Source organism: Rhodamnia argentea, chromosome 7 (genome assembly GCF_020921035.1).
Source record: "Rhodamnia argentea isolate NSW1041297 chromosome 7, ASM2092103v1, whole genome shotgun sequence".
NCBI lineage: Eukaryota > Viridiplantae > Streptophyta > Magnoliopsida > Myrtales > Myrtaceae > Rhodamnia > Rhodamnia argentea.
Window position 1 is genome coordinate 3,372,566 of NC_063156.1, and position 17,936 is coordinate 3,390,501.

At 41.1% G+C, this 17,936-nt stretch overlaps 3 protein-coding genes across 5 annotated transcripts; 2 read left to right on the plus strand and 1 right to left on the minus strand.

The window, feature by feature from the left end:
* Positions 1 to 353: 353 nt before the first annotated feature.
* On the plus strand, positions 354 to 3,049 carry LOC115756263 (putative pentatricopeptide repeat-containing protein At3g01580). Its single transcript, XM_030695965.2, has one exon. It carries the CDS (start codon positions 482 to 484, stop codon positions 2,777 to 2,779), a length of 2,298 nt encoding a protein of 765 aa, XP_030551825.1. The 5' UTR covers positions 354 to 481; the 3' UTR covers positions 2,780 to 3,049.
* Positions 3,050 to 3,413: 364 nt separating this feature from the next.
* Positions 3,414 to 9,849, minus strand: LOC115756262 (meiosis-specific protein ASY3). 3 transcript variants are annotated; one of them, XM_048282860.1, is made up of 10 exons: positions 9,664 to 9,849; positions 7,329 to 8,852; positions 7,075 to 7,201; positions 6,082 to 6,222; positions 5,905 to 5,968; positions 5,646 to 5,795; positions 5,507 to 5,565; positions 4,631 to 4,765; positions 4,044 to 4,135; positions 3,414 to 3,712 (listed from the first exon to the last, which is right to left on the minus strand). In XM_048282860.1, the coding sequence occupies exons 2-10, from the start codon at positions 8,850 to 8,852 to the stop codon at positions 3,641 to 3,643; spliced, it is 2,364 nt and encodes a 787-aa protein (XP_048138817.1). In that variant the 5' UTR covers positions 9,664 to 9,849; the 3' UTR covers positions 3,414 to 3,640. The 3 variants fall into 3 exon arrangements, with proteins under 3 accessions (XP_048138817.1, XP_030551824.1, XP_048138818.1); XM_030695964.2 differs by having other exon boundaries at positions 7,329 to 8,858; XM_048282861.1 differs by lacking the exon at positions 9,664 to 9,849 and adding an exon at positions 9,527 to 9,568 and having other exon boundaries at positions 7,329 to 8,858.
* Positions 9,850 to 10,842: 993 nt separating this feature from the next.
* LOC115756264 (protoporphyrinogen oxidase 1, chloroplastic) lies at positions 10,843 to 16,529 on the plus strand. Its single transcript, XM_030695966.2, has 9 exons — positions 10,843 to 11,314; positions 11,890 to 12,075; positions 12,219 to 12,303; positions 12,969 to 13,116; positions 13,204 to 13,284; positions 13,419 to 13,590; positions 14,561 to 14,720; positions 14,856 to 14,959; positions 15,954 to 16,529. Exons 1-9 carry the CDS (start codon positions 10,937 to 10,939, stop codon positions 16,251 to 16,253), a joined length of 1,614 nt encoding a protein of 537 aa, XP_030551826.1. The 5' UTR covers positions 10,843 to 10,936; the 3' UTR covers positions 16,254 to 16,529.
* The last annotated feature ends 1,407 nt before the right edge of the window (positions 16,530 to 17,936 follow it).

Genomic DNA, 17,936 nt, shown 5'->3' on the forward strand with positions numbered 1-17,936 from the left:
GAGATCTATGAACTTTTGGTACATATTCAATGTAGTCCTTGGACCATATGACAATGTCTAATGTAGTCTTTGGACCATATGACAATGTCCAATGTTGTCCATGATATTAAATTAACGGAAGGACCACATTAAACATTCTTATATAATTCAAGGATTAAATTGAACATGTACAAAAAATTCAAGAGATACATTGAAAAAATTAAAAGTTCAGGAACCACATTGCACATTAAACTAAAGTTTAAGATCCACATTGAACAAATAAAAGTTCGGAAATAACATAAAGTTCTGGTAATATTTGTGACATTTTTCCTAAAATTCTACCCTCAATCCTATGAATTTGGTACTTCGAAACTTCAAGCGTATGATTCTTTCTTCTTGTGGGGATTCATTCACAAAGCCAAGATCTTCAAACGAACCAAACGAGTATGTGGAAATCAAATCCTCCTCTTCTTAAGTTTGGCCCCATCGTTATCCTAGAAGTATGCTATGTAAAACGAAATTGTGGAGTGCCACATCGTCCACGTCCATCTCCCATCTGAACCCACTTCACAAATTCTTTCACCAAACCAAGCGATTGATCAAATCCACGAGTACCCAACAATCAAAAGCCCATTTGGCGGAACACTCATCTTCGCAGCACTTCTCGGATCAAATTTACAGCTACCTGTTCTCTCGACTCAAGTCACCCTTCGATCTCCTTGAAGCCAAGAGACTGCACGCCGTTTTGATTGTCGGTGGGGTCTTTGAGCCAGGGACTAATGATGGGTTGTTTGGTTCACAGCTCGTCAACGTTTATGTCAGATTTGGCCGTCTCGATGATGCACTTGATGTGTTCGAAGAAATGCCCAGGAAGAGTAATGTTGCTTACAATGCCATTCTTAGGGGATTGGTCAGCGCGGAGCGGTTCTCCGAAGCCATTGATTTCTTCCGATGGATGCTTAGGGAAGATATTATCCCTGACAATTTCACTTATCCAATTGTTCTCAAGGCTTGTTCCGGGTCAAATGACCTCGAGGTGGGAGAAAAAGTGTGCGACTTAATCAAGTTTAATGAGACTAAATTTAATGCAAAACGGAATGCTTACGTTGAATGTGCCATGATCGACATGTTTGCTAAATGCGGTAGCTTAGCAGAGGCACGCAATGTATTTGAGGAGATGCCGAGGAAGGATTTAGCTTCTTGGAGTGCAATGATAGGCGGGGCCGTCCACAACGGGGATTCGCTTGAAGCATTGAGTCTGTTTAAAAGAATGGGGCAGGAAGGGTTGAAACCCGATTCTGTGACTGTGGCAAGCATTTTGCCTGCGTGCGGCAAATTGGAAGATGCACATATGGGAATGGCATTGCAAGGATTTGCAGTGAGGTGTGGTTTTGAGAGTGATATATACGTTTCAAATGCTCTCATAGATATGTACGGTAAATGCATGCTCCTTAACAAGGCAAGTGAAGTGTTTTGCAATATCGTGAATAAGGATGCAGTGTCTTGGAGTGCCATTATTGCGGGTTACTCGCAGAATGGCGAGTATTGCCGGAGTGTGGAGCTTTATCTAGATATGAGCAATGCGGGCATAAAAACTAATGTCATTGTTGCATCGAGAGTTTTGCCTGGACTTGGAAAGCTGAAGTTGCTGAAACATGGAAAAGAGATGCACGGTTATTCACTTAAACAAGGGTTTGAATCTGATGGTGTTATAGGGAGCGCACTAATTGATATGTATATGAACTGTGGAACAAAAAGAGCAGCAGAGAATATTTTATACACGTCGCCTTTTCGTGAAATTGTGATGTTCAACTCAATGATTGCCGGTTATTCAATATCGGGCGATTCTGATTCAGCCCTTGGCGTATTCCGGAATATCTGGAAGTTCGATCTCACACCAAATGCTGTAACAATTCTAAGCATTCTTCCTGTATGTACTGAAACTGGGAATGTTACCCATGGAAAAGAAATCCATGGCTACACAATTAGGACAAGAATTGGAGAAGTGGTATCTGTTGAAAACTCTTTGATAGAAATGTATTGCAAGCGTGGACATTTAGAAGTCGGAATCAAGGTTTTCAATGGCATGATGGAAAAGAATATCGTGACATATAACACGATCATCTGCGCTCATGCAACCCATGGTCTGGGAGAGCAGGCACTCTCATTTTTCGAAGAAATGAAGGAGTTGAGAATGAGACCCAACAAAGTTACCTTCATTGGACTCCTTTCGGCTTGTAGCCATGCAGGTTTGGTTGAGAAAGGATGGCGTCTCTATGATGCAATGAGAAGCGAATACAAGATTATGCCAGAAAGGGAACACTATTCATGCATGGTGGACCTTCTGGGAAGAGCGGGACAGCTCGACCGTGCGTTCATCTTCATCAAGGAAATGCCTGTGGAACCGGATATTAGTGTCTGGGGAAGTTTACTGAGTGCTTGCAGACCTCATAACAACGTTGTGCTAGCTAGTTTTGTGGGAAGGAAAATCATAGATGAGAACCTGATAGATCCAGGACACCACATGCTTCTGTACCAGATTTACGCATCCTGCCAGAGATGGCAGGATGCTTCACTTGTCAGGTCGGTGATAAAAGAGAAGGGCTTGTCGAAGACCCCTGGAAGGAGTTGGATCCAGATCGGGTTTGGAATTCACACATTCCATGCAAGAGGTCAGATACATCCCGAGTCGGACAACATCTACCGAGTTTTGGATCTCTTGCTATTGGAGATGAAGGAGAAAGGGGACGTACTGGATCAAGGTTCTTCATCCGAGGATCTAATAGAGAAAAGTGGCTAGCAACTAAAGGAAAATTATCGGTTGGGTATAAGAATGCTACCGCGAGGACCGGACAACAAGACAAACAACAGTTGTCGTCTGAAAGCGTTCCCTCGAGAATGAATCTCCTAAAGCTCGGAGCAGAATGGAGGGCTGGTTCCGTGAGGAAAAGAAGTTGTAGCTTGCTCCACCGATTTCGCTGGTCTAGGGGTGGCCCACTCTTCGGGAGTCGCCAGGCGGGTTGAGATAGTGTTTCCAGTGGCTGCTGGTGTCGGACATAGCTTCTATGCTTGGCCTTCAGGTATATCATGATCACAACAGGCACAGAGTACATCCAATTGTATGCTCCCCACAAAGGCTGACTGACAATAATTCCCCCACTAAACTACTGAAAGGAACATAATTTGCCAGCACCGGCCAACTAAGCAACTATGCCACAATCAATCCTACTCTTTTTTCCGAAATGTAAATATATTGTCAAATTGCTTGAAATTGAATGAAGATGCCTTTCAAAGTAGTTGTTGGAAAGAATCATGTCAGAATCTGGCTACCAGCTAGTGAAAATAATGCCTGGCATTACGTGCTGCACTGCTTCAAATATCAGAAACAAAAGGACACCACCTGTTTGCTACGAACGGATCCCGAATGTCATTCTTCTATAACCTTGTTACCCTCAAAAAGCAATATCAAGAACGGAGTGGGCCTACGTTACCACCGTCGATGGTGGAGATCTAAATATGAGAATGTACAAGCAAAAGCATAAAGTATGAAAGATGTTTCAGATTAGAAAGACTGATTAGTTTCAGGCTCTTCGTATGGTTTACCATCCTCCAAACCGGTCCCCAGAGCGGATGCCGTTTGCCAACCAAAGTAGACTCGATTTCAAGATAGAAGTCCGCCTTCTAAACACTTCTCCATGACAAGTTTCAACTGGAGCATTTGCTCCCTCGCCAACTGCAATCAATTTTGAAAAAGAAAATCGTCACAAGGCCATATGGAAACTCCTAATCTTGTCTCGGCTCTAATTTAGTCATAATTCGTGCGTGATCACGTGATGTCCTATCACCGTAATCTTCAGAGAATTAGACCGCAAACAACATAGCATGAGTAGTTGGAGGTACAAAATATTGCAAAGACAATAATCTACATGAAAACAATCAAGATCAAAACAGAGATCAAAATCCGAGCCACACTTCCTTGTAAGTGAAACAGTCCAATGAGTAGCGCTTTTGAATGTCTACGTGCCACCAGTATATTTTTGCGGGCATGAGGTCAAGAAACTTACCTTGTTCATGTCTGAGATCCTTTTCTCAGCATCATGGAGTTGGGTCCCAATTGCTTCTTCCAGTTGCAAGATAAGTTTCTTGTGTGAAGCTTCTGAAATTGCAGAAAGTGAAGGGAAGTGTTAATATTCTTGAAGGATGGGAAAACCAACAGTATCAAATCTTAAATTTCAACATAGTTGCACCTGCACCCAACTCATTTCATCATTATGTAGTGAAGAGAACAACTCAGTTGATTAATACAAATCAGTTAAGCCACAGGTCTAGAAGCATATGGGAATTAAGTAATGTTGTGCTTAAAGTACCTTCTTATACTGCATGTGGGTTTCTCAAAGAACTAAAAGACTTAATCTTATCTGTACTCAGGCAGTCAGGCTCAACTCTCAAACTTCCGTTTAAGATTCTTTATTGATGCCTCTTTAGACGCAAGGATTATTTGTGAGGTCACATTTATCTTCAATGTCCCAGAAAATCTTGATTTATGCCAACTTATGTGAATTTCAAGATGACCATGCACTTCTAAAGAAGTCAAACTACGCTGCTCATGCAGTCTTCATGCAGCAAACCCCACCAGAGCAAAAGAACATACTCTGCTTCTCCATAACTTCTGCCAACTGTAATTTGTTCTTCTCAAGACCTTCAATTGTCCCTTTGAAACTCTGAAGGTGCCGATTAATTTCTTTTATGAAATTCCCGTGAATCAAGTTGAGTTGTTCATCTTGCTCTGCAATTAAGAAGCAAAGAAACGTTGTGATGTACAAGACTCCTAATGGAGCAAAGGATGACCAAGGCTACTCAAGAATGAACCTTCCAAAGGCATGATGCAAACAATGAAACACGTACAATACCCTCAGCGCCACTATAGTATATGCAAAGTCAAATTAAAATAGTAACCATATTACGAGAGTTATCTTAGCTCTCAGCCTAATGTCTGAAGTTCACTAGTACATTGTAGATAAAACTTTTCCACGGTCAGGAAAAGTTTCACCGAAAGTTAAGTCATGCCAATGCGAAAGTAGTAACAAGTGCCATTTATCATATGCAAGGATCATATATGTATGTATGTGTATATATGCATAAGGGTCATTTAATATGTAAGGGCCATATATAGTTCTAAACCATGGCAATATGATGAATAAACTTATCATCATGGTCATTTTCATCTGGTGACATCACCTTCCAACAATCATTTCTGCAAGTCACTGGAGGAGGACCTTGACTGTGGATTGTGGTCTTCCTACTCTAGTAGATAAAGGCTGACAAATGGTTCTTACAAAATATTCAAACAATGTGACAGAACATTACCCTCCATTGATTTGTTTCAAAATGTAATGAAAGGATGCACATAGTTCATAGTTGCTATACGGGAGTAAAAGTTTGGAAGTGTTACAAACATTTAGTCAGTTCCACATTTCAATGCTATCATCGAAATGACTATGGCAGCCTGGGAGATAATAGTTCTTACCTTGGAATTCTGTTTCTAGACGTTTCCTTTTTTGTTTGTTTAGGCTTTTAAGCTTCCCCCTAAAGGAAGAAAAGAGAGATTGTAACGCGCAAGGATATTGACTGTTCAATTAAGAGCAGCCTAGCTTACATACACCTACATGTCTGATTGAATTTGAGACTCAACAGTTTGCAGTTGCACACGAATCCTCTCAGTAACGGATGTCATAATTTCAGCAGACTTCTTCCTGGTAACTGACTTCAACTTGCTTTTAAGCTTCTCTAAGGCCAAGGCAAGCAATCCAAAATCCCTGAAGAATCATTTTCATGCAATGACAAGCGAGCAGGAAGCAACTTATGAAGAGACTATACTGTTATGTTAGGAAATTGAATGAGGGGAAAAGAAAAAAAGAAGCGAACCTTGCATGTCCATCCTCTGTATTTTCTTCCACTGTATGTCGCAGCAAATTGCTTTCTCCAGTCTCTGCAATTTCGAGCCAGACAATGATTTGAGAAGCTTATGCACAAAGAGAAAACAACTTATAAGGTATTTGAGACTAAAGGAAGGAAGAAAGAAAGATAGTGCAGGACTAATGCCTTTTGGAGAGCTTGAGGCGGGATCAGAGTCACAAGACTTAATTCCTCCATCACTGCACTGCCTCTTAGTTCTATGCAGCATAAACTTCAGTTTCTCAGCAACACCAGTTTCTGGTGAGAATGCCTCCTCTTTGTGAGGACCTGCAGGAGAACATTATAAGCAGCTAAGAAAATTAAAATGGGGGGAAGATGGGCGGATAAAAGAGAAAATAATATAAAGGAGAAAACTCCAGAAGGAACAGGCAGAGGCCACAGCAACTGGTTAAGACCAATAAATCATGTAGTACTTTATTTCACTCCAAGCGTTGATCTCAAATACTTGGTTAAACGCTTCCATCCAGCATGAGTACCCTCGTCAACCAGTATTTCAGATTAAGCGAATATCGAAGTAGTAGACTATAATATGCTTGGCCTAAAGACATGCTACTTCAGTTGGATGATTACAATTCATGATATAATTGTCAGCGAAACTCACCAACACTGCACCTTAAATATAGTTTTATTAGATAGTCCTTACTGAAGTAAATCTTAGGTTCTACTTGTGACAGTCGTTCACTTCTGCAAACTATTCTACTGAGGCAACATGTCTAATCCCAGACATAACAAGAGGATTTCAAATTGCCATGCGCATAAGGGAACAGATATTATTCTTAACCCAACTTAAATTATTATTTTAGTGATAAATCCAAGAACGCAGCTCTTCTAAACTACTAATGACTCCCAACACCCACATGTAAACAATACATCTGCATGACAAAACTATATTTCAGTAGTTATCAAATTTAGCCTTAATTACAGAGACACATTTGCCTTAAACATCAATTCCTTTAATAAGATATGTACAGCAAGTGCACCCCCCAATCCCATGATGCTTGTAATCCATGGGTAAATAAAATTAAAGCACTAGTTATTATACCAATATCCACCTATCATCAATTCTGTGACGGAATTTGCAATCAACTACTGGAACAATGGGTTCCATGATGGATATACCTTCTTCCTCAGAGCTCTCTGACTCTTTCTCTTCAGATGATGATTCAGATGAGCTATGATCTACGTCTTTCTCCTTCGAAAGGACTGCATTTCTCAGAGGAGAATCTGGAAGCTCCTTTGCAACTTCCTGGATGTTTAATAAGGAAGTCCATTGACAGACAAAACCGAATTCAAGTACATATAGTATAAAATTCCTTATCAATGATTCAATATCATCAGTAAAAAGAAGAAACACGATAAACAACGGGGGATACAAAAGCTTCAGATTGCACCCTAGATCCATCTTGAAGCTTCCTTGAATGAAAACTCTTGAAGCCGAAGATATCTTCCTTGTCAAAAATTCCTTTTCCTCGCACAAAATTACCAGCTTCCTGCTCCACCTGGTCTTCTTGAGTCAATGGACTTGGCGAGGAGCCCGCCATCCGAGTTCTTTGAAGTGTTGGACTTGGGGAATCATCTTGTTGATCAACATAAACTTTTGGGAATGTGTTACCAGTACATTCTCTCTGGTCCTTATTATTGGCTAAAGCTGGGCTGTTAATAGCTTCATGCTGACATGGTTTGCTTACTGCTGGTTGCTTCGGGAGATCTTTTTCTCGACAAATCTTTTTTGGTTTGATGTCGACAGGCAAAGTGACGTTAAGCAAGCTTCGTCTTCTGTAACCATGTGGAGATGATCTTTCCTCTGATGGTGAATTTTTATTTCTGTCAGTTGAGCGCTGATTCTCATCCTGATTGTTCTTTGACGAAAATGAAAGCTTCCGTGGATCAGTTCTGGCATATTTTCTCCCAGTTTTCTGGTTGCTGATAACTTTTGAAGAACTTCCTTTGGCAGTGCCTCGTATTCCAATGTGCCCCTCTTCAAACCTAAAGCTATTTCTTTCCTTGGATTTCTGTTTGTAAGACGAGAGAAGGCCACTTTCTAATTTCTTCAGACGTGACTTACTTGAGGCTTTTTTTCGGGTCAAAGCTCGAGTCACTGGCCTTCTATTTGAACAATCTGGGCTTTCAGAATCGTTCTCTATCGTATCTGAATTTTGTTTAGGCTTAGCAACTGTATCAACTGTTCGATTCAAGTTCTGCTCTGACTGAAGCGAGGTGACACCAACCTCAACAGGCTGCCAGCTGGACTTCTCTTTGTTAGGTGAGGAAACAGTTTCCAGCAACTCCCGGAGCTTGATCCTCAAAGATTCACTTTGATTCTTCACTTTACTTCCAGTCCTGTCCCCCAGAGTTGTTCCATTTGATGTAAGCGCTACCCTTACAGTCGAAGATGCACACTTATGCACAGTCTCTGCAATTTCATTCCTCTCTTCATTCATCTTGTGGTCATCGAACCTTTTCTGGCTGACATGATCAGACTGTAAAACTGAGGCCTGTTTGGGAAAAAGTTGAACTGAGTGATCCACTGGTGCACCTTTCAATCCATTGGCTTTGCTGTGCATCTCATTTTTGTCTGTTTTAGTTCCAGTAAGCTTTGCACGCAATACACTTTCTGAGCCTGCTGAGTTTTTGTAATTAGATCTCTTGGTAATCCATGGGGATCCTTCATGCTCCTGACATTCATTTTGCCTTGCTCTGTCAATAGCTGCTACACCTCCTCCAGGTAAATCTTGTTTGTTAGCGTCTACACCAAACTCAGTTGGCACTGAACCCTCATCGTCCCTCACTGGTCCAGGTATCCTCCTTGCTGATGAGTCCACCATAATTCCTATGGAAATTTTCCTTGATTGGCTGCTTGTAAAGAAGTTACTTCCATAACTGCGATTGCCACTCATCTGATTCTGCACCCAAGATGAAAACTCTGGTCGAATCAATTCTCAAATGTGTTGTTGCAAGATTTCAGCCCATACATAACAAATTTTCCTTTGGAGCATTAATTACAAAATCCTTATAAAGACGCATGAGCGAAGTAAACCAGAAAGGCCTGATATAATGCACAAAGCTTGAATTAAATTGAAAAGTCTAAATTAACAGAGCGAACAAAAAACATGTTCAAGCTTGCGACAATCAAATTAAAGAATCCAACAGTCAATTTCAAAGAGGATTCTGCAAAAGGACCACTGATAGCAGCAGATGAGACTCGACAAATTGTACAGATAACATTGAGCCGAAACCGGGCTAAGTCTCCAATGGAAACCAAATTAGATGCTTAAATACACTAATCCTCATTCCTCCTCATGGATAATGCCACCATCTATTTGTTTTTCAGATTGACTCTTTTCGGACGAATCCAGACACCTAATCAGCTGACGATGCAAATTGCCGACGTCAGAATTCCACAACCGTGTTTAAGAAGTCTCCTGAACTTCGCCGTTTCTCAAATCATCACAACAGCAAAAAATGCACCTACGAAATTCAGACAAGCACAGAAGAGACGTTCCTTGACCATCCGATTCTCCAACTTCCGCAGTTCCGATACTGACGAAAACAAACGAAGCACGAAGCTCACTCGCAAACTGATCCGCCTCACTGTGAACTGAAGGAATCAGAGACATCGACTGATTACCTGATTCGAGCGAAGGACGAACTCGGATACAGACAAACAGAAGCCGAATCGCTCGAGGAAGTGCAATCGCCAAGATATACCTGAAGACGCAGCAAGCGCAGACTTCGGCGATCCAGGGAGAGGTGAGGCTCGATCAGAAATGTCGACTACCGAGACTTCGTGGAGAGAGAGAGAGAAGCGAAGCTTTCGCTCAGTCTCTCGAAGTCGCTTGAAGAAGAAGAAGAAGAAGAAGGAGAATCGACTAGCAGTGAACTTGGGCGGGAACAGAGGGAACGCGAGCATTTAGTGAACTGGAACGATTAAGTTCATGCTAACGTACTCGCCCGTGCGCAATGCGCACCCGCGAGGTATTCAAAAATTTACAAACTGATAATTTCGCTTCACTACCGCCAAATTATTTTTCGGAAAAAGGAAGTTATCCGCTTTACAACACCAACAAGTGATGTTTATGCAAACTATTTTTTGGTCTTAAAAAATGTGTTCGAGAGCTTTTATTTGATTAGCATCAAAATTAAAAAATAAGTTCTTGCACGTGATGACATTTCAAGTTTTTAAATAATAATTATATAAATATCACTATTGATGGTCCCTTTACTTTTGCTTGAAAATAAATAAAAAATCGAGTTATTATTTTTGTTTAAATATGATTATCTACTTTCTAAAATATGCCATGATAGTCAAATTACTGATATGGATATCAGAACACATGAGTCGTGTTATAATTTACTCGATATTATTTATGGGATGTTAAATAGATTTCATATCAAGCAACATAAAAGCTAGAAAAAGAAACAAAATAAAGAGAGCGGGGATGTAAACCGAGCTTGAGCTTGAGCCATTGCTCGTCCCTCGCAGACGTTATGGTCACTCGAGCTATAATCACGATGATTGTTGCTGTGAGATCTTGAGCTCGCAGATTCATAGCTCATGATGATGACCAATTGAACTTCGATTTGGTGATCGTGTGAGAGAGTCGGTTATAACATGTCAAAAAAAAAATAGAAAAGAAAAAGTATTTGTATGAATGAATATTTGACGGGGTCGGCAAATTCCGTTATCGAATCAGTCATTGGTCAAAATTTTTTAAAAGATGATTTTTTTTTTGTCTTTATTTTTTTTAATATTAAAAGGTAGAGAGACGATTTTAACTTTCGAGAAAATTTACCGAGCAGCTGACGTGGCACTCCGCGTAAAAATGTAGATGAGCCCCGCCGAGAAATTATCCGGCGCAAACCAATAGTGTCTCCCCAATCCCGCGAAGAAGATATCATCATCCAGTAACAGCTCTCCTTTTCGCCATATCCTCAACATTCAGTGAGGCAATCCACCAAACACCTCTCCGTCTCCCCCGCCATGATGGCCACTCTCACCACCGCCTCCTCCTCCTCCTCCGTCGTCCACCGATTTCGTACCCACAAGCCCTCCCGCACGGTCCGGACCCCCCGCGCGCCCGCTGGGATCCGGTGCTCCGTCGCCGAGGGCCCCGCGATCTCCCAGTCGAGGGCCGCCGGCGGAGAACTGGCCGACTGCGTGGTGGTCGGGGGCGGGATCAGCGGGCTCTGCATCGCCCAGGCGCTCGCCACGAAGCACCGCGACAGAGCCCCCAACGTGGTCGTCACCGAGGCCAGGGACCGCGTGGGCGGCAACATCACCACCGTCGAGAGGGACGGCTATCTGTGGGAGGAGGGCCCCAATAGTTTCCAGCCGTCCGATCCCATACTCACCATGGTGGTGAGTCATATTGCCCTAGCTGATTTTTAGCCCGTTTTGCTCTTGGTGGATTTTCAGTCTGGGGTGGGTATCGCGAAGAAGCTATCTAGGGAAGTTGCTTAGTCGGCAGGTCATCAGATAAGTGGAATTATGGCATTTTAATTCACGAGGAGAATTGCGGCGGCCAGAAGAGGAAACGAGAGGCACATTTTCATATGCTTACCAGTTAGCTGTGTGCATTGTGTAACTGCAGGACCGTCGTTTTAGCTTGGTACTGGACTGAACTGTAGCTTGTTGGAGAGATGAGCCAGAAAGAAAGAGAAGTAAACATTAAGAGGAGGATGCTTCTATCAGAAAGCTGAACATATAGATGAATTTAAACTTTTATTTAACTGTATTTCTAGTGTTGATTCGGTAAAGCTGGGTCGCGTTTCGTTGGTTTGTTTAATTCTGAACTCCTTACATTTGAAGACTTTTATAGACTTGGTCTGGTTATAAGAGGAATATCCCCTTTTAATTCCTCCATTAGTAACATGTGTTGCCATGCATGTCATGTAATTGCATGTACGATGTGCTGCTTCTGTTCAATGTTGCAGGTGGATAGTGGTTTAAAAGATGATTTGATACTGGGAGACCCTAATGCGCCTCGATTTGTATTATGGAATGGGAAATTGAGGCCAGTACCCTCGAAACCTACTGATCTTCCATTCTTTGATTTAATGAGCATTGGCGGCAAGCTCAGGGCCGGCTTTGGTGCACTTGGAATCCGCCCTCCTCCACCAGTGTGTCTTTTAACCTTTCTCTAGCTTGCTTATTTTAGTTCATATCACCGTTCGACATGGTGAAGATATGCATCACGTCTAATATAGATAGTCATTTGGAGTAAATAGCCTCATTCCTTCTAGTATTTTGACAAAGGTGACAGGGTCATGAGGAATCAGTTGAGGAGTTTGTGCGGCGCAATCTTGGTGATGAGGTTTTTGAACGCCTAATAGAGCCATTCTGTTCAGGTGACATTTTGTCGTTTTCACCAGATAGTACATAGTCATTGAAAGAATTTTATTTTTGGACATTTTTTGAAGTCGGTGTACTTCATCCTGCATTGTTCCTTGATCCTGGACCTTGCAGGGCTCTGACAATGGGACTAGCAATACCTTGAGAAACTTTTCCCCTGTTCACAAGGAACACAATTGTAATGAATTACAATATGCATTTCTCATTTTGATTTAAGAATCACTCCTTTATGGTATTCATTCCTTAAAATGTGCATCAATTTTCACTTAGATTGGTCTTACCTAAATACCCGGTGCGTTCTAAGTCCTAATATCACTACCTTGCAGAATATGATTTTGAATCAAAGAAATATTGTAGACATGAACCTGCCTTTTGTGAGACTAAATATACAATTGCTGCTTTCATAATTCTTTTGTAAAATGTTATAGTCGATGATCGTTTGCTTTCATCATTAATGAACCTGTTGTCTACAGCTTTCCCCCTGGCGATAGGTCTCAAGAATAAGTTGGGTATGTTGTATGGTGCAATTAATTAGAGGTAGTCAGGAGAACATAGTCTATTGGTTTCTCTGCAAAGATACATCCCCGACTGCATTGGTGGCAGTGTATTTTACAAATTTTCATTGATTTTAAGATTAACAGTGGCAATTTCTTCTGCTCAGGCGTTTATGCAGGTGATCCTTCAAAACTGAGTATGAAAGCTGCTTTTGGAAAAGTATGGAAGCTAGAGCAAATCGGTGGCAGTATTATTGGTGGCACTTTCAAAACCATCCAAGAAAAAAATAAAGCTCCTAAGGCATCTCGAGACCCGTAATGACTTGCAAATAGTGATTCTTCCCAAGTATAGTCCTTCTTTGCCTCACCTTTTCACTTGGTTTAATTTTTTGGTTTTTGTAGGCGTCTACCAAAACCAAAGGGCCAGACAGTTGGATCCTTTAGAAAGGGACTCATGATGCTGCCAAATGCAATATATGAAAGGTCTCTTTGTCCTTTGAACTCTTCTTTTGGAAAAATGAGTATCATCATTTTTTGGCCTGCAGAATTTTGGCTACTCATTGCAGGATTTTATTGAGTATACCCATATTCTTGACTGGCTGCAAATGACTTGGCAGGTTAGGTAGCAAAGTAAAATTATCCTGGAAGCTTTCAAGTATTGCTAGATTGGATAATCGGGGATACAACTTGACTTATGAAACGCCAGAAGGAGTGGTTTCTTTGCAGACTAAGAGTGTGGTCATGACTATCCCGTCCCATGTTGCTAGTGGTCTATTGCGTCCTCTATCTGTGAGTCTCTTTTCAATCCAGACTTAAAAGTGTTTCAGTTCCTTTCTCCTGCATAATTTCTAAAACTTCTTGCTGAATTTGCTTGGGTAAATATAAAGAAAACTTGTTTTGTTTAAAGTTCCAGCTTCAAATTTGTTCTCGACACTTTCTTCTCTTGTTTGGTCATCTGCATCAGCTGGCGATGATTTTAATCATAAAAGAAATCATCAATGAAAGTGTCAGGACTGAGAGGATTCTCTTCAAGTGTAAAGCCAAAAGCAGCCACAAGAACAGGAACAAAAACAAAAATGTATGTAAAAAATTTTATTAGAAGATTATTAAAAACATTCGTTCAGTTTAGCAAAAAGGGAGGAGCTGAAAGTAAAAACTGTCGAGTTTCAAGTCTCTTTTCAGCTTCAATTGATAGTGTTATATTGATCCTGCCCGGTATCCTTGCAATTTTGTCACCGGACCATCTGCTGGCCTGCCCTGAATCTTCCACGTAGGTGGGGCAAACCACAAGTATTGTGCTGATTCATGTGATGTATAGAGATTATGAATGAAATATCAAGTATGATGCTAATTAGACAGATTGTTGGTATTCTTTGTGGGCATGTTTTTTGGGGCAAACTGAAAAGTCGGATTCAGTACTACGAACAAATACGAAATTGCTGCTCCATTTATTTGTTTTTTTATGTTCTATTGTAGGATTTCTATTTTGGGCTTTTGTTGCTACATTTAGTCAATTAAAGAAGCCTGCGAGATCTTTTACTATCTTGTGCCACATATTACGTAGGATTCACTCAATTAATTCATCAACCCTCAGGATACATGAAAATGAATGGTTCCATTGTGCATATAGGCGTGGTAGTTTTACCTGATTATAGCCACATAATCAGAGGGCCCACCATAAAGTTAGATGAATTGACGATGCATCTCCAGGCCTTAATTTTCAGAGTCATTGTTAGTAATTTCTGTTCTCTTGTTTCAGGCTGCTGCTGCAGATGCATTATCAAACTTTTATTACCCACCAGTTGCTGCAGTAACCATTTCATATCCAAAGGAAGCTATCAGGTCAGAGTGTTTGATAGATGGTGAACTCAAGGGGTTTGGTCAGTTACATCCTCGTAGCCAGGGGGTGGAAACTCTAGGTGTGGTTTTAATTCTTATAACAGTGAGCTTTTTTTGAGAGAGAATATATTCATGCAGTAAAATCAATTGTTATTGTTTCTTGTCAGAATTTAACAATATTTCCTGCCAGCTTAGCTGCTTGGGTTGCCCTGCAGGAACTTTATACAGCTCATCACTTTTCCCAAACAGAGCACCAGAAGGAAGGGTTTTGCTGCTGAACTATATTGGAGGGGCCATTAATCCCGGAATTGTATCCAAGGTAAGAGGTTTGTGTAGTCGAATTGTCAATTTGGTTTAGGTCCTGTAGGAGTAGTTAATGACTTAGTGAGTCATATGGTCATATAAGCATTGATTGATTTCAGCTATGATGGTGGACTTCCATTTTGTAATCCTGCCAACTTTTAGTGTGATGAAATGTCTTCATCAACATACACATCTCTGAATATTATCAAGAATATTTCTGGGATTGCTGGAACTTTCTCATGTCAAAGGCACATTAACATGTCGTTATTCTCCTGAACAGCACATGAAGAAAGAATCAATAATGGTTTCTCTTTTCATCACCATACACCCCCTTCTTGATAGCTCAGGAAAGATAAAAGAACCACTTAGCCAGCATGTATGGGTAGCATGGATTAGTTGCCAATGCTTGTGTAGGTTAAATTATCTAGTCAATTGGTGATATTTTGTGCAATCTGATGTGGTGTTGAGGGAGGTTATGTCAGGATAATGCAGAAAAGTGTTACTGCATGAATACAACATGTGGGATTGGGTATGCTGATACAGAAGAGACTCTCCTTTTGTGGAGCTGCTATGAGCACTTTTTCTCTCATATTAGCTGTTGTGAAGTATTAAGAAGTCAATCATCTGGTATCAAGAGGGTGTAGATTACATTTTTGTCCTTTCCAAATGGTGCTAATTTTTAGCTATTTGCAAATCAGTTATAACAGTTCCCTGGCTTCTTTGGGAAGCGGAATATATTTCATGACTAGTCATATTGCAGCTTCACTCCATATCTGTCCTTTTTGAGTGTACCAAAAAGCTTGAAGTGATCTGGAATTCTGTCTTGCAATAAGAAAATCTCGTAGTTAAACAGGTTCAAGTCTCATGCCAAATATGAAAGTTCGAGCCTCATGCCAAATCAAAATTGTTCCACAAGCTTAGTTAATTCTAGCAGATAGCTTTTAAATGACGTCGTGTATTTTCTCTGATGCCTCGTACCTCATACTCTTACAATGGCACATATATTGCAGACCCCGGGTGAACTTGTGGAAGCAGTTGATAGGGACTTGAGGAAGATGCTTCTAAATCCCGGTGCAAAGGATCCCCTTGTCTTGGGTGTAAGAGTGTGGCCACAAGCTATTCCACAATTTTTGGTAGGTCATCTGGACCACCTAGATTCTGCCAAGGCTGCTTTAAAGGACATTGGCTTCCAAGGTTTTTTTCTAGGTGGCAACTATGTATCTGGTGTGGCCTTAGGCCGATGTGTTGAAGGTGCTTATGAAGTTGCTGCGGAAGTATCAAAATTCTTGTCGCTATATGCTTACAAATAGTCCTTCAAGTGCTGGATTGAGCTTTTTGTGATCCTCAGTTTAGCTGCATAATGTTTTGAAACTAGTGGCACTTCTTGTTTTAGGCATGTAGTGGGTAAATGTTTTTTATCTGTAGGAGTTGCTCGATAGAATAGAAGAGGGGAAGATTACATTTGGATGGTGAATCTATCTATATTGGGTTATAACCGCTGTATCATTTTTCATTGGGCTATGAGGCATGTACTGTGTTGTTTAGAGAGGGATTTCGTTGATGTAAATCTTACTTGTTATGCTCCATTTTTTTTTTTTTTTTATCATTCGTAGAAGCGACTCTTAACTGATTAGCATTCATTAGACAAATTTCCACCTTGCCAAAAAGCACTTTGGGTAAGATTTCAAGATGGAATGGACGAAAACATGTACCGGGCCTTGAGGTACATAATTAGATGGTGTTTGGTATTGATGTCGTAGTTGTATCTACAGCTTTTGAAGAGGCGGTTTCAGCTTCAACAAGGTGTTCGACAAATGCGTGAAATTCGAGCATCCCGGGGCTCAATTAGCTCGCAAATGCTTACTCGGAAGCCCTCTCACTCGCTTCAACAGAGTAACGAGTATAATTTCAAGCCATGTAATTAGCTTCTTTTCTTGTGTTGTGAATCTCTATTAGCTATAATATCAGATGGACCTCCTATGTATGTATTTACGTTGGAGGCTCGAGCTGTATACATCTTGCTACGTTTTAACTCTCACGCCATTAATTTTCAACGCTGCGAAGTAAAAAGTCATCAGGCAAATCACGTGTGAACAGCTGTTACAGAGGGAAAGTTGTCCCCAAACACAGGCTAAAAGCGGGATCATGCCTCGGTTGGGGGGGCCCTGGGATTCGGAGACGGACGATGGAAAAAGGCGAAATCCAATCTTTGACCGACCGCAACCTCGACAGTCCAAAAGGTCGAGACAAGATCATAAAGACGGGGGAAATCAGCCAACGAAGATTCCGATCTACAGGACGAAAGGCAAATTTGTCTCCAACCATAAGACAATCAGGCTTTTCGGAAAGTACTAGCCGGGTGAAGCAATGTATGAGCATCAATTCTTGACGAATTTTCACACCATTTTGGGAACTTTTCGTTCAGTGACTGTAAAACTAGGATCGAATCCAAGTATTTGTCGGGAGAAATCAACTGTGGCCAATGAATTCTAGGTAAATAAACCATGTGCGGATGTCGTTTTGTTGCCAAGAGGGAAACGCTGTCACCAACTACAATCATAATTTTTTTCCATTTTCCACGATATGCAAATCGCTCCCACGTTTTAGAATCTACCGAGAAATTGTCGGTCGAAAACATCGGATCACTGAGGCATGTCCGCTTTTGTACGACGATAATAATTCAATTGTTAATGAGGAAGACCTTCAAATTAGTCCCCGAAGTGAGCTCGTTTTTATAAAGTACACATCTGATCTTGAATTTGTTTCAAACGACTACGGGAGCTTGACAAATGTTGTATCAATGTACCCCCCGCGCCCACTCTAATTACTCTGTGGGAAAATTGGAGATCAAACCCTGGTCGGTTCTTGGCTGGCATTGCCACCACTGTCCGACTAGCCCTACCCTGCGCCCCCTCTCTCTCTCTCTCTCTCTCTCTCTCTCTCTCATTTAATTGTAATTTTCATTGCAATTTTATATTTTCTTGACGAAATTG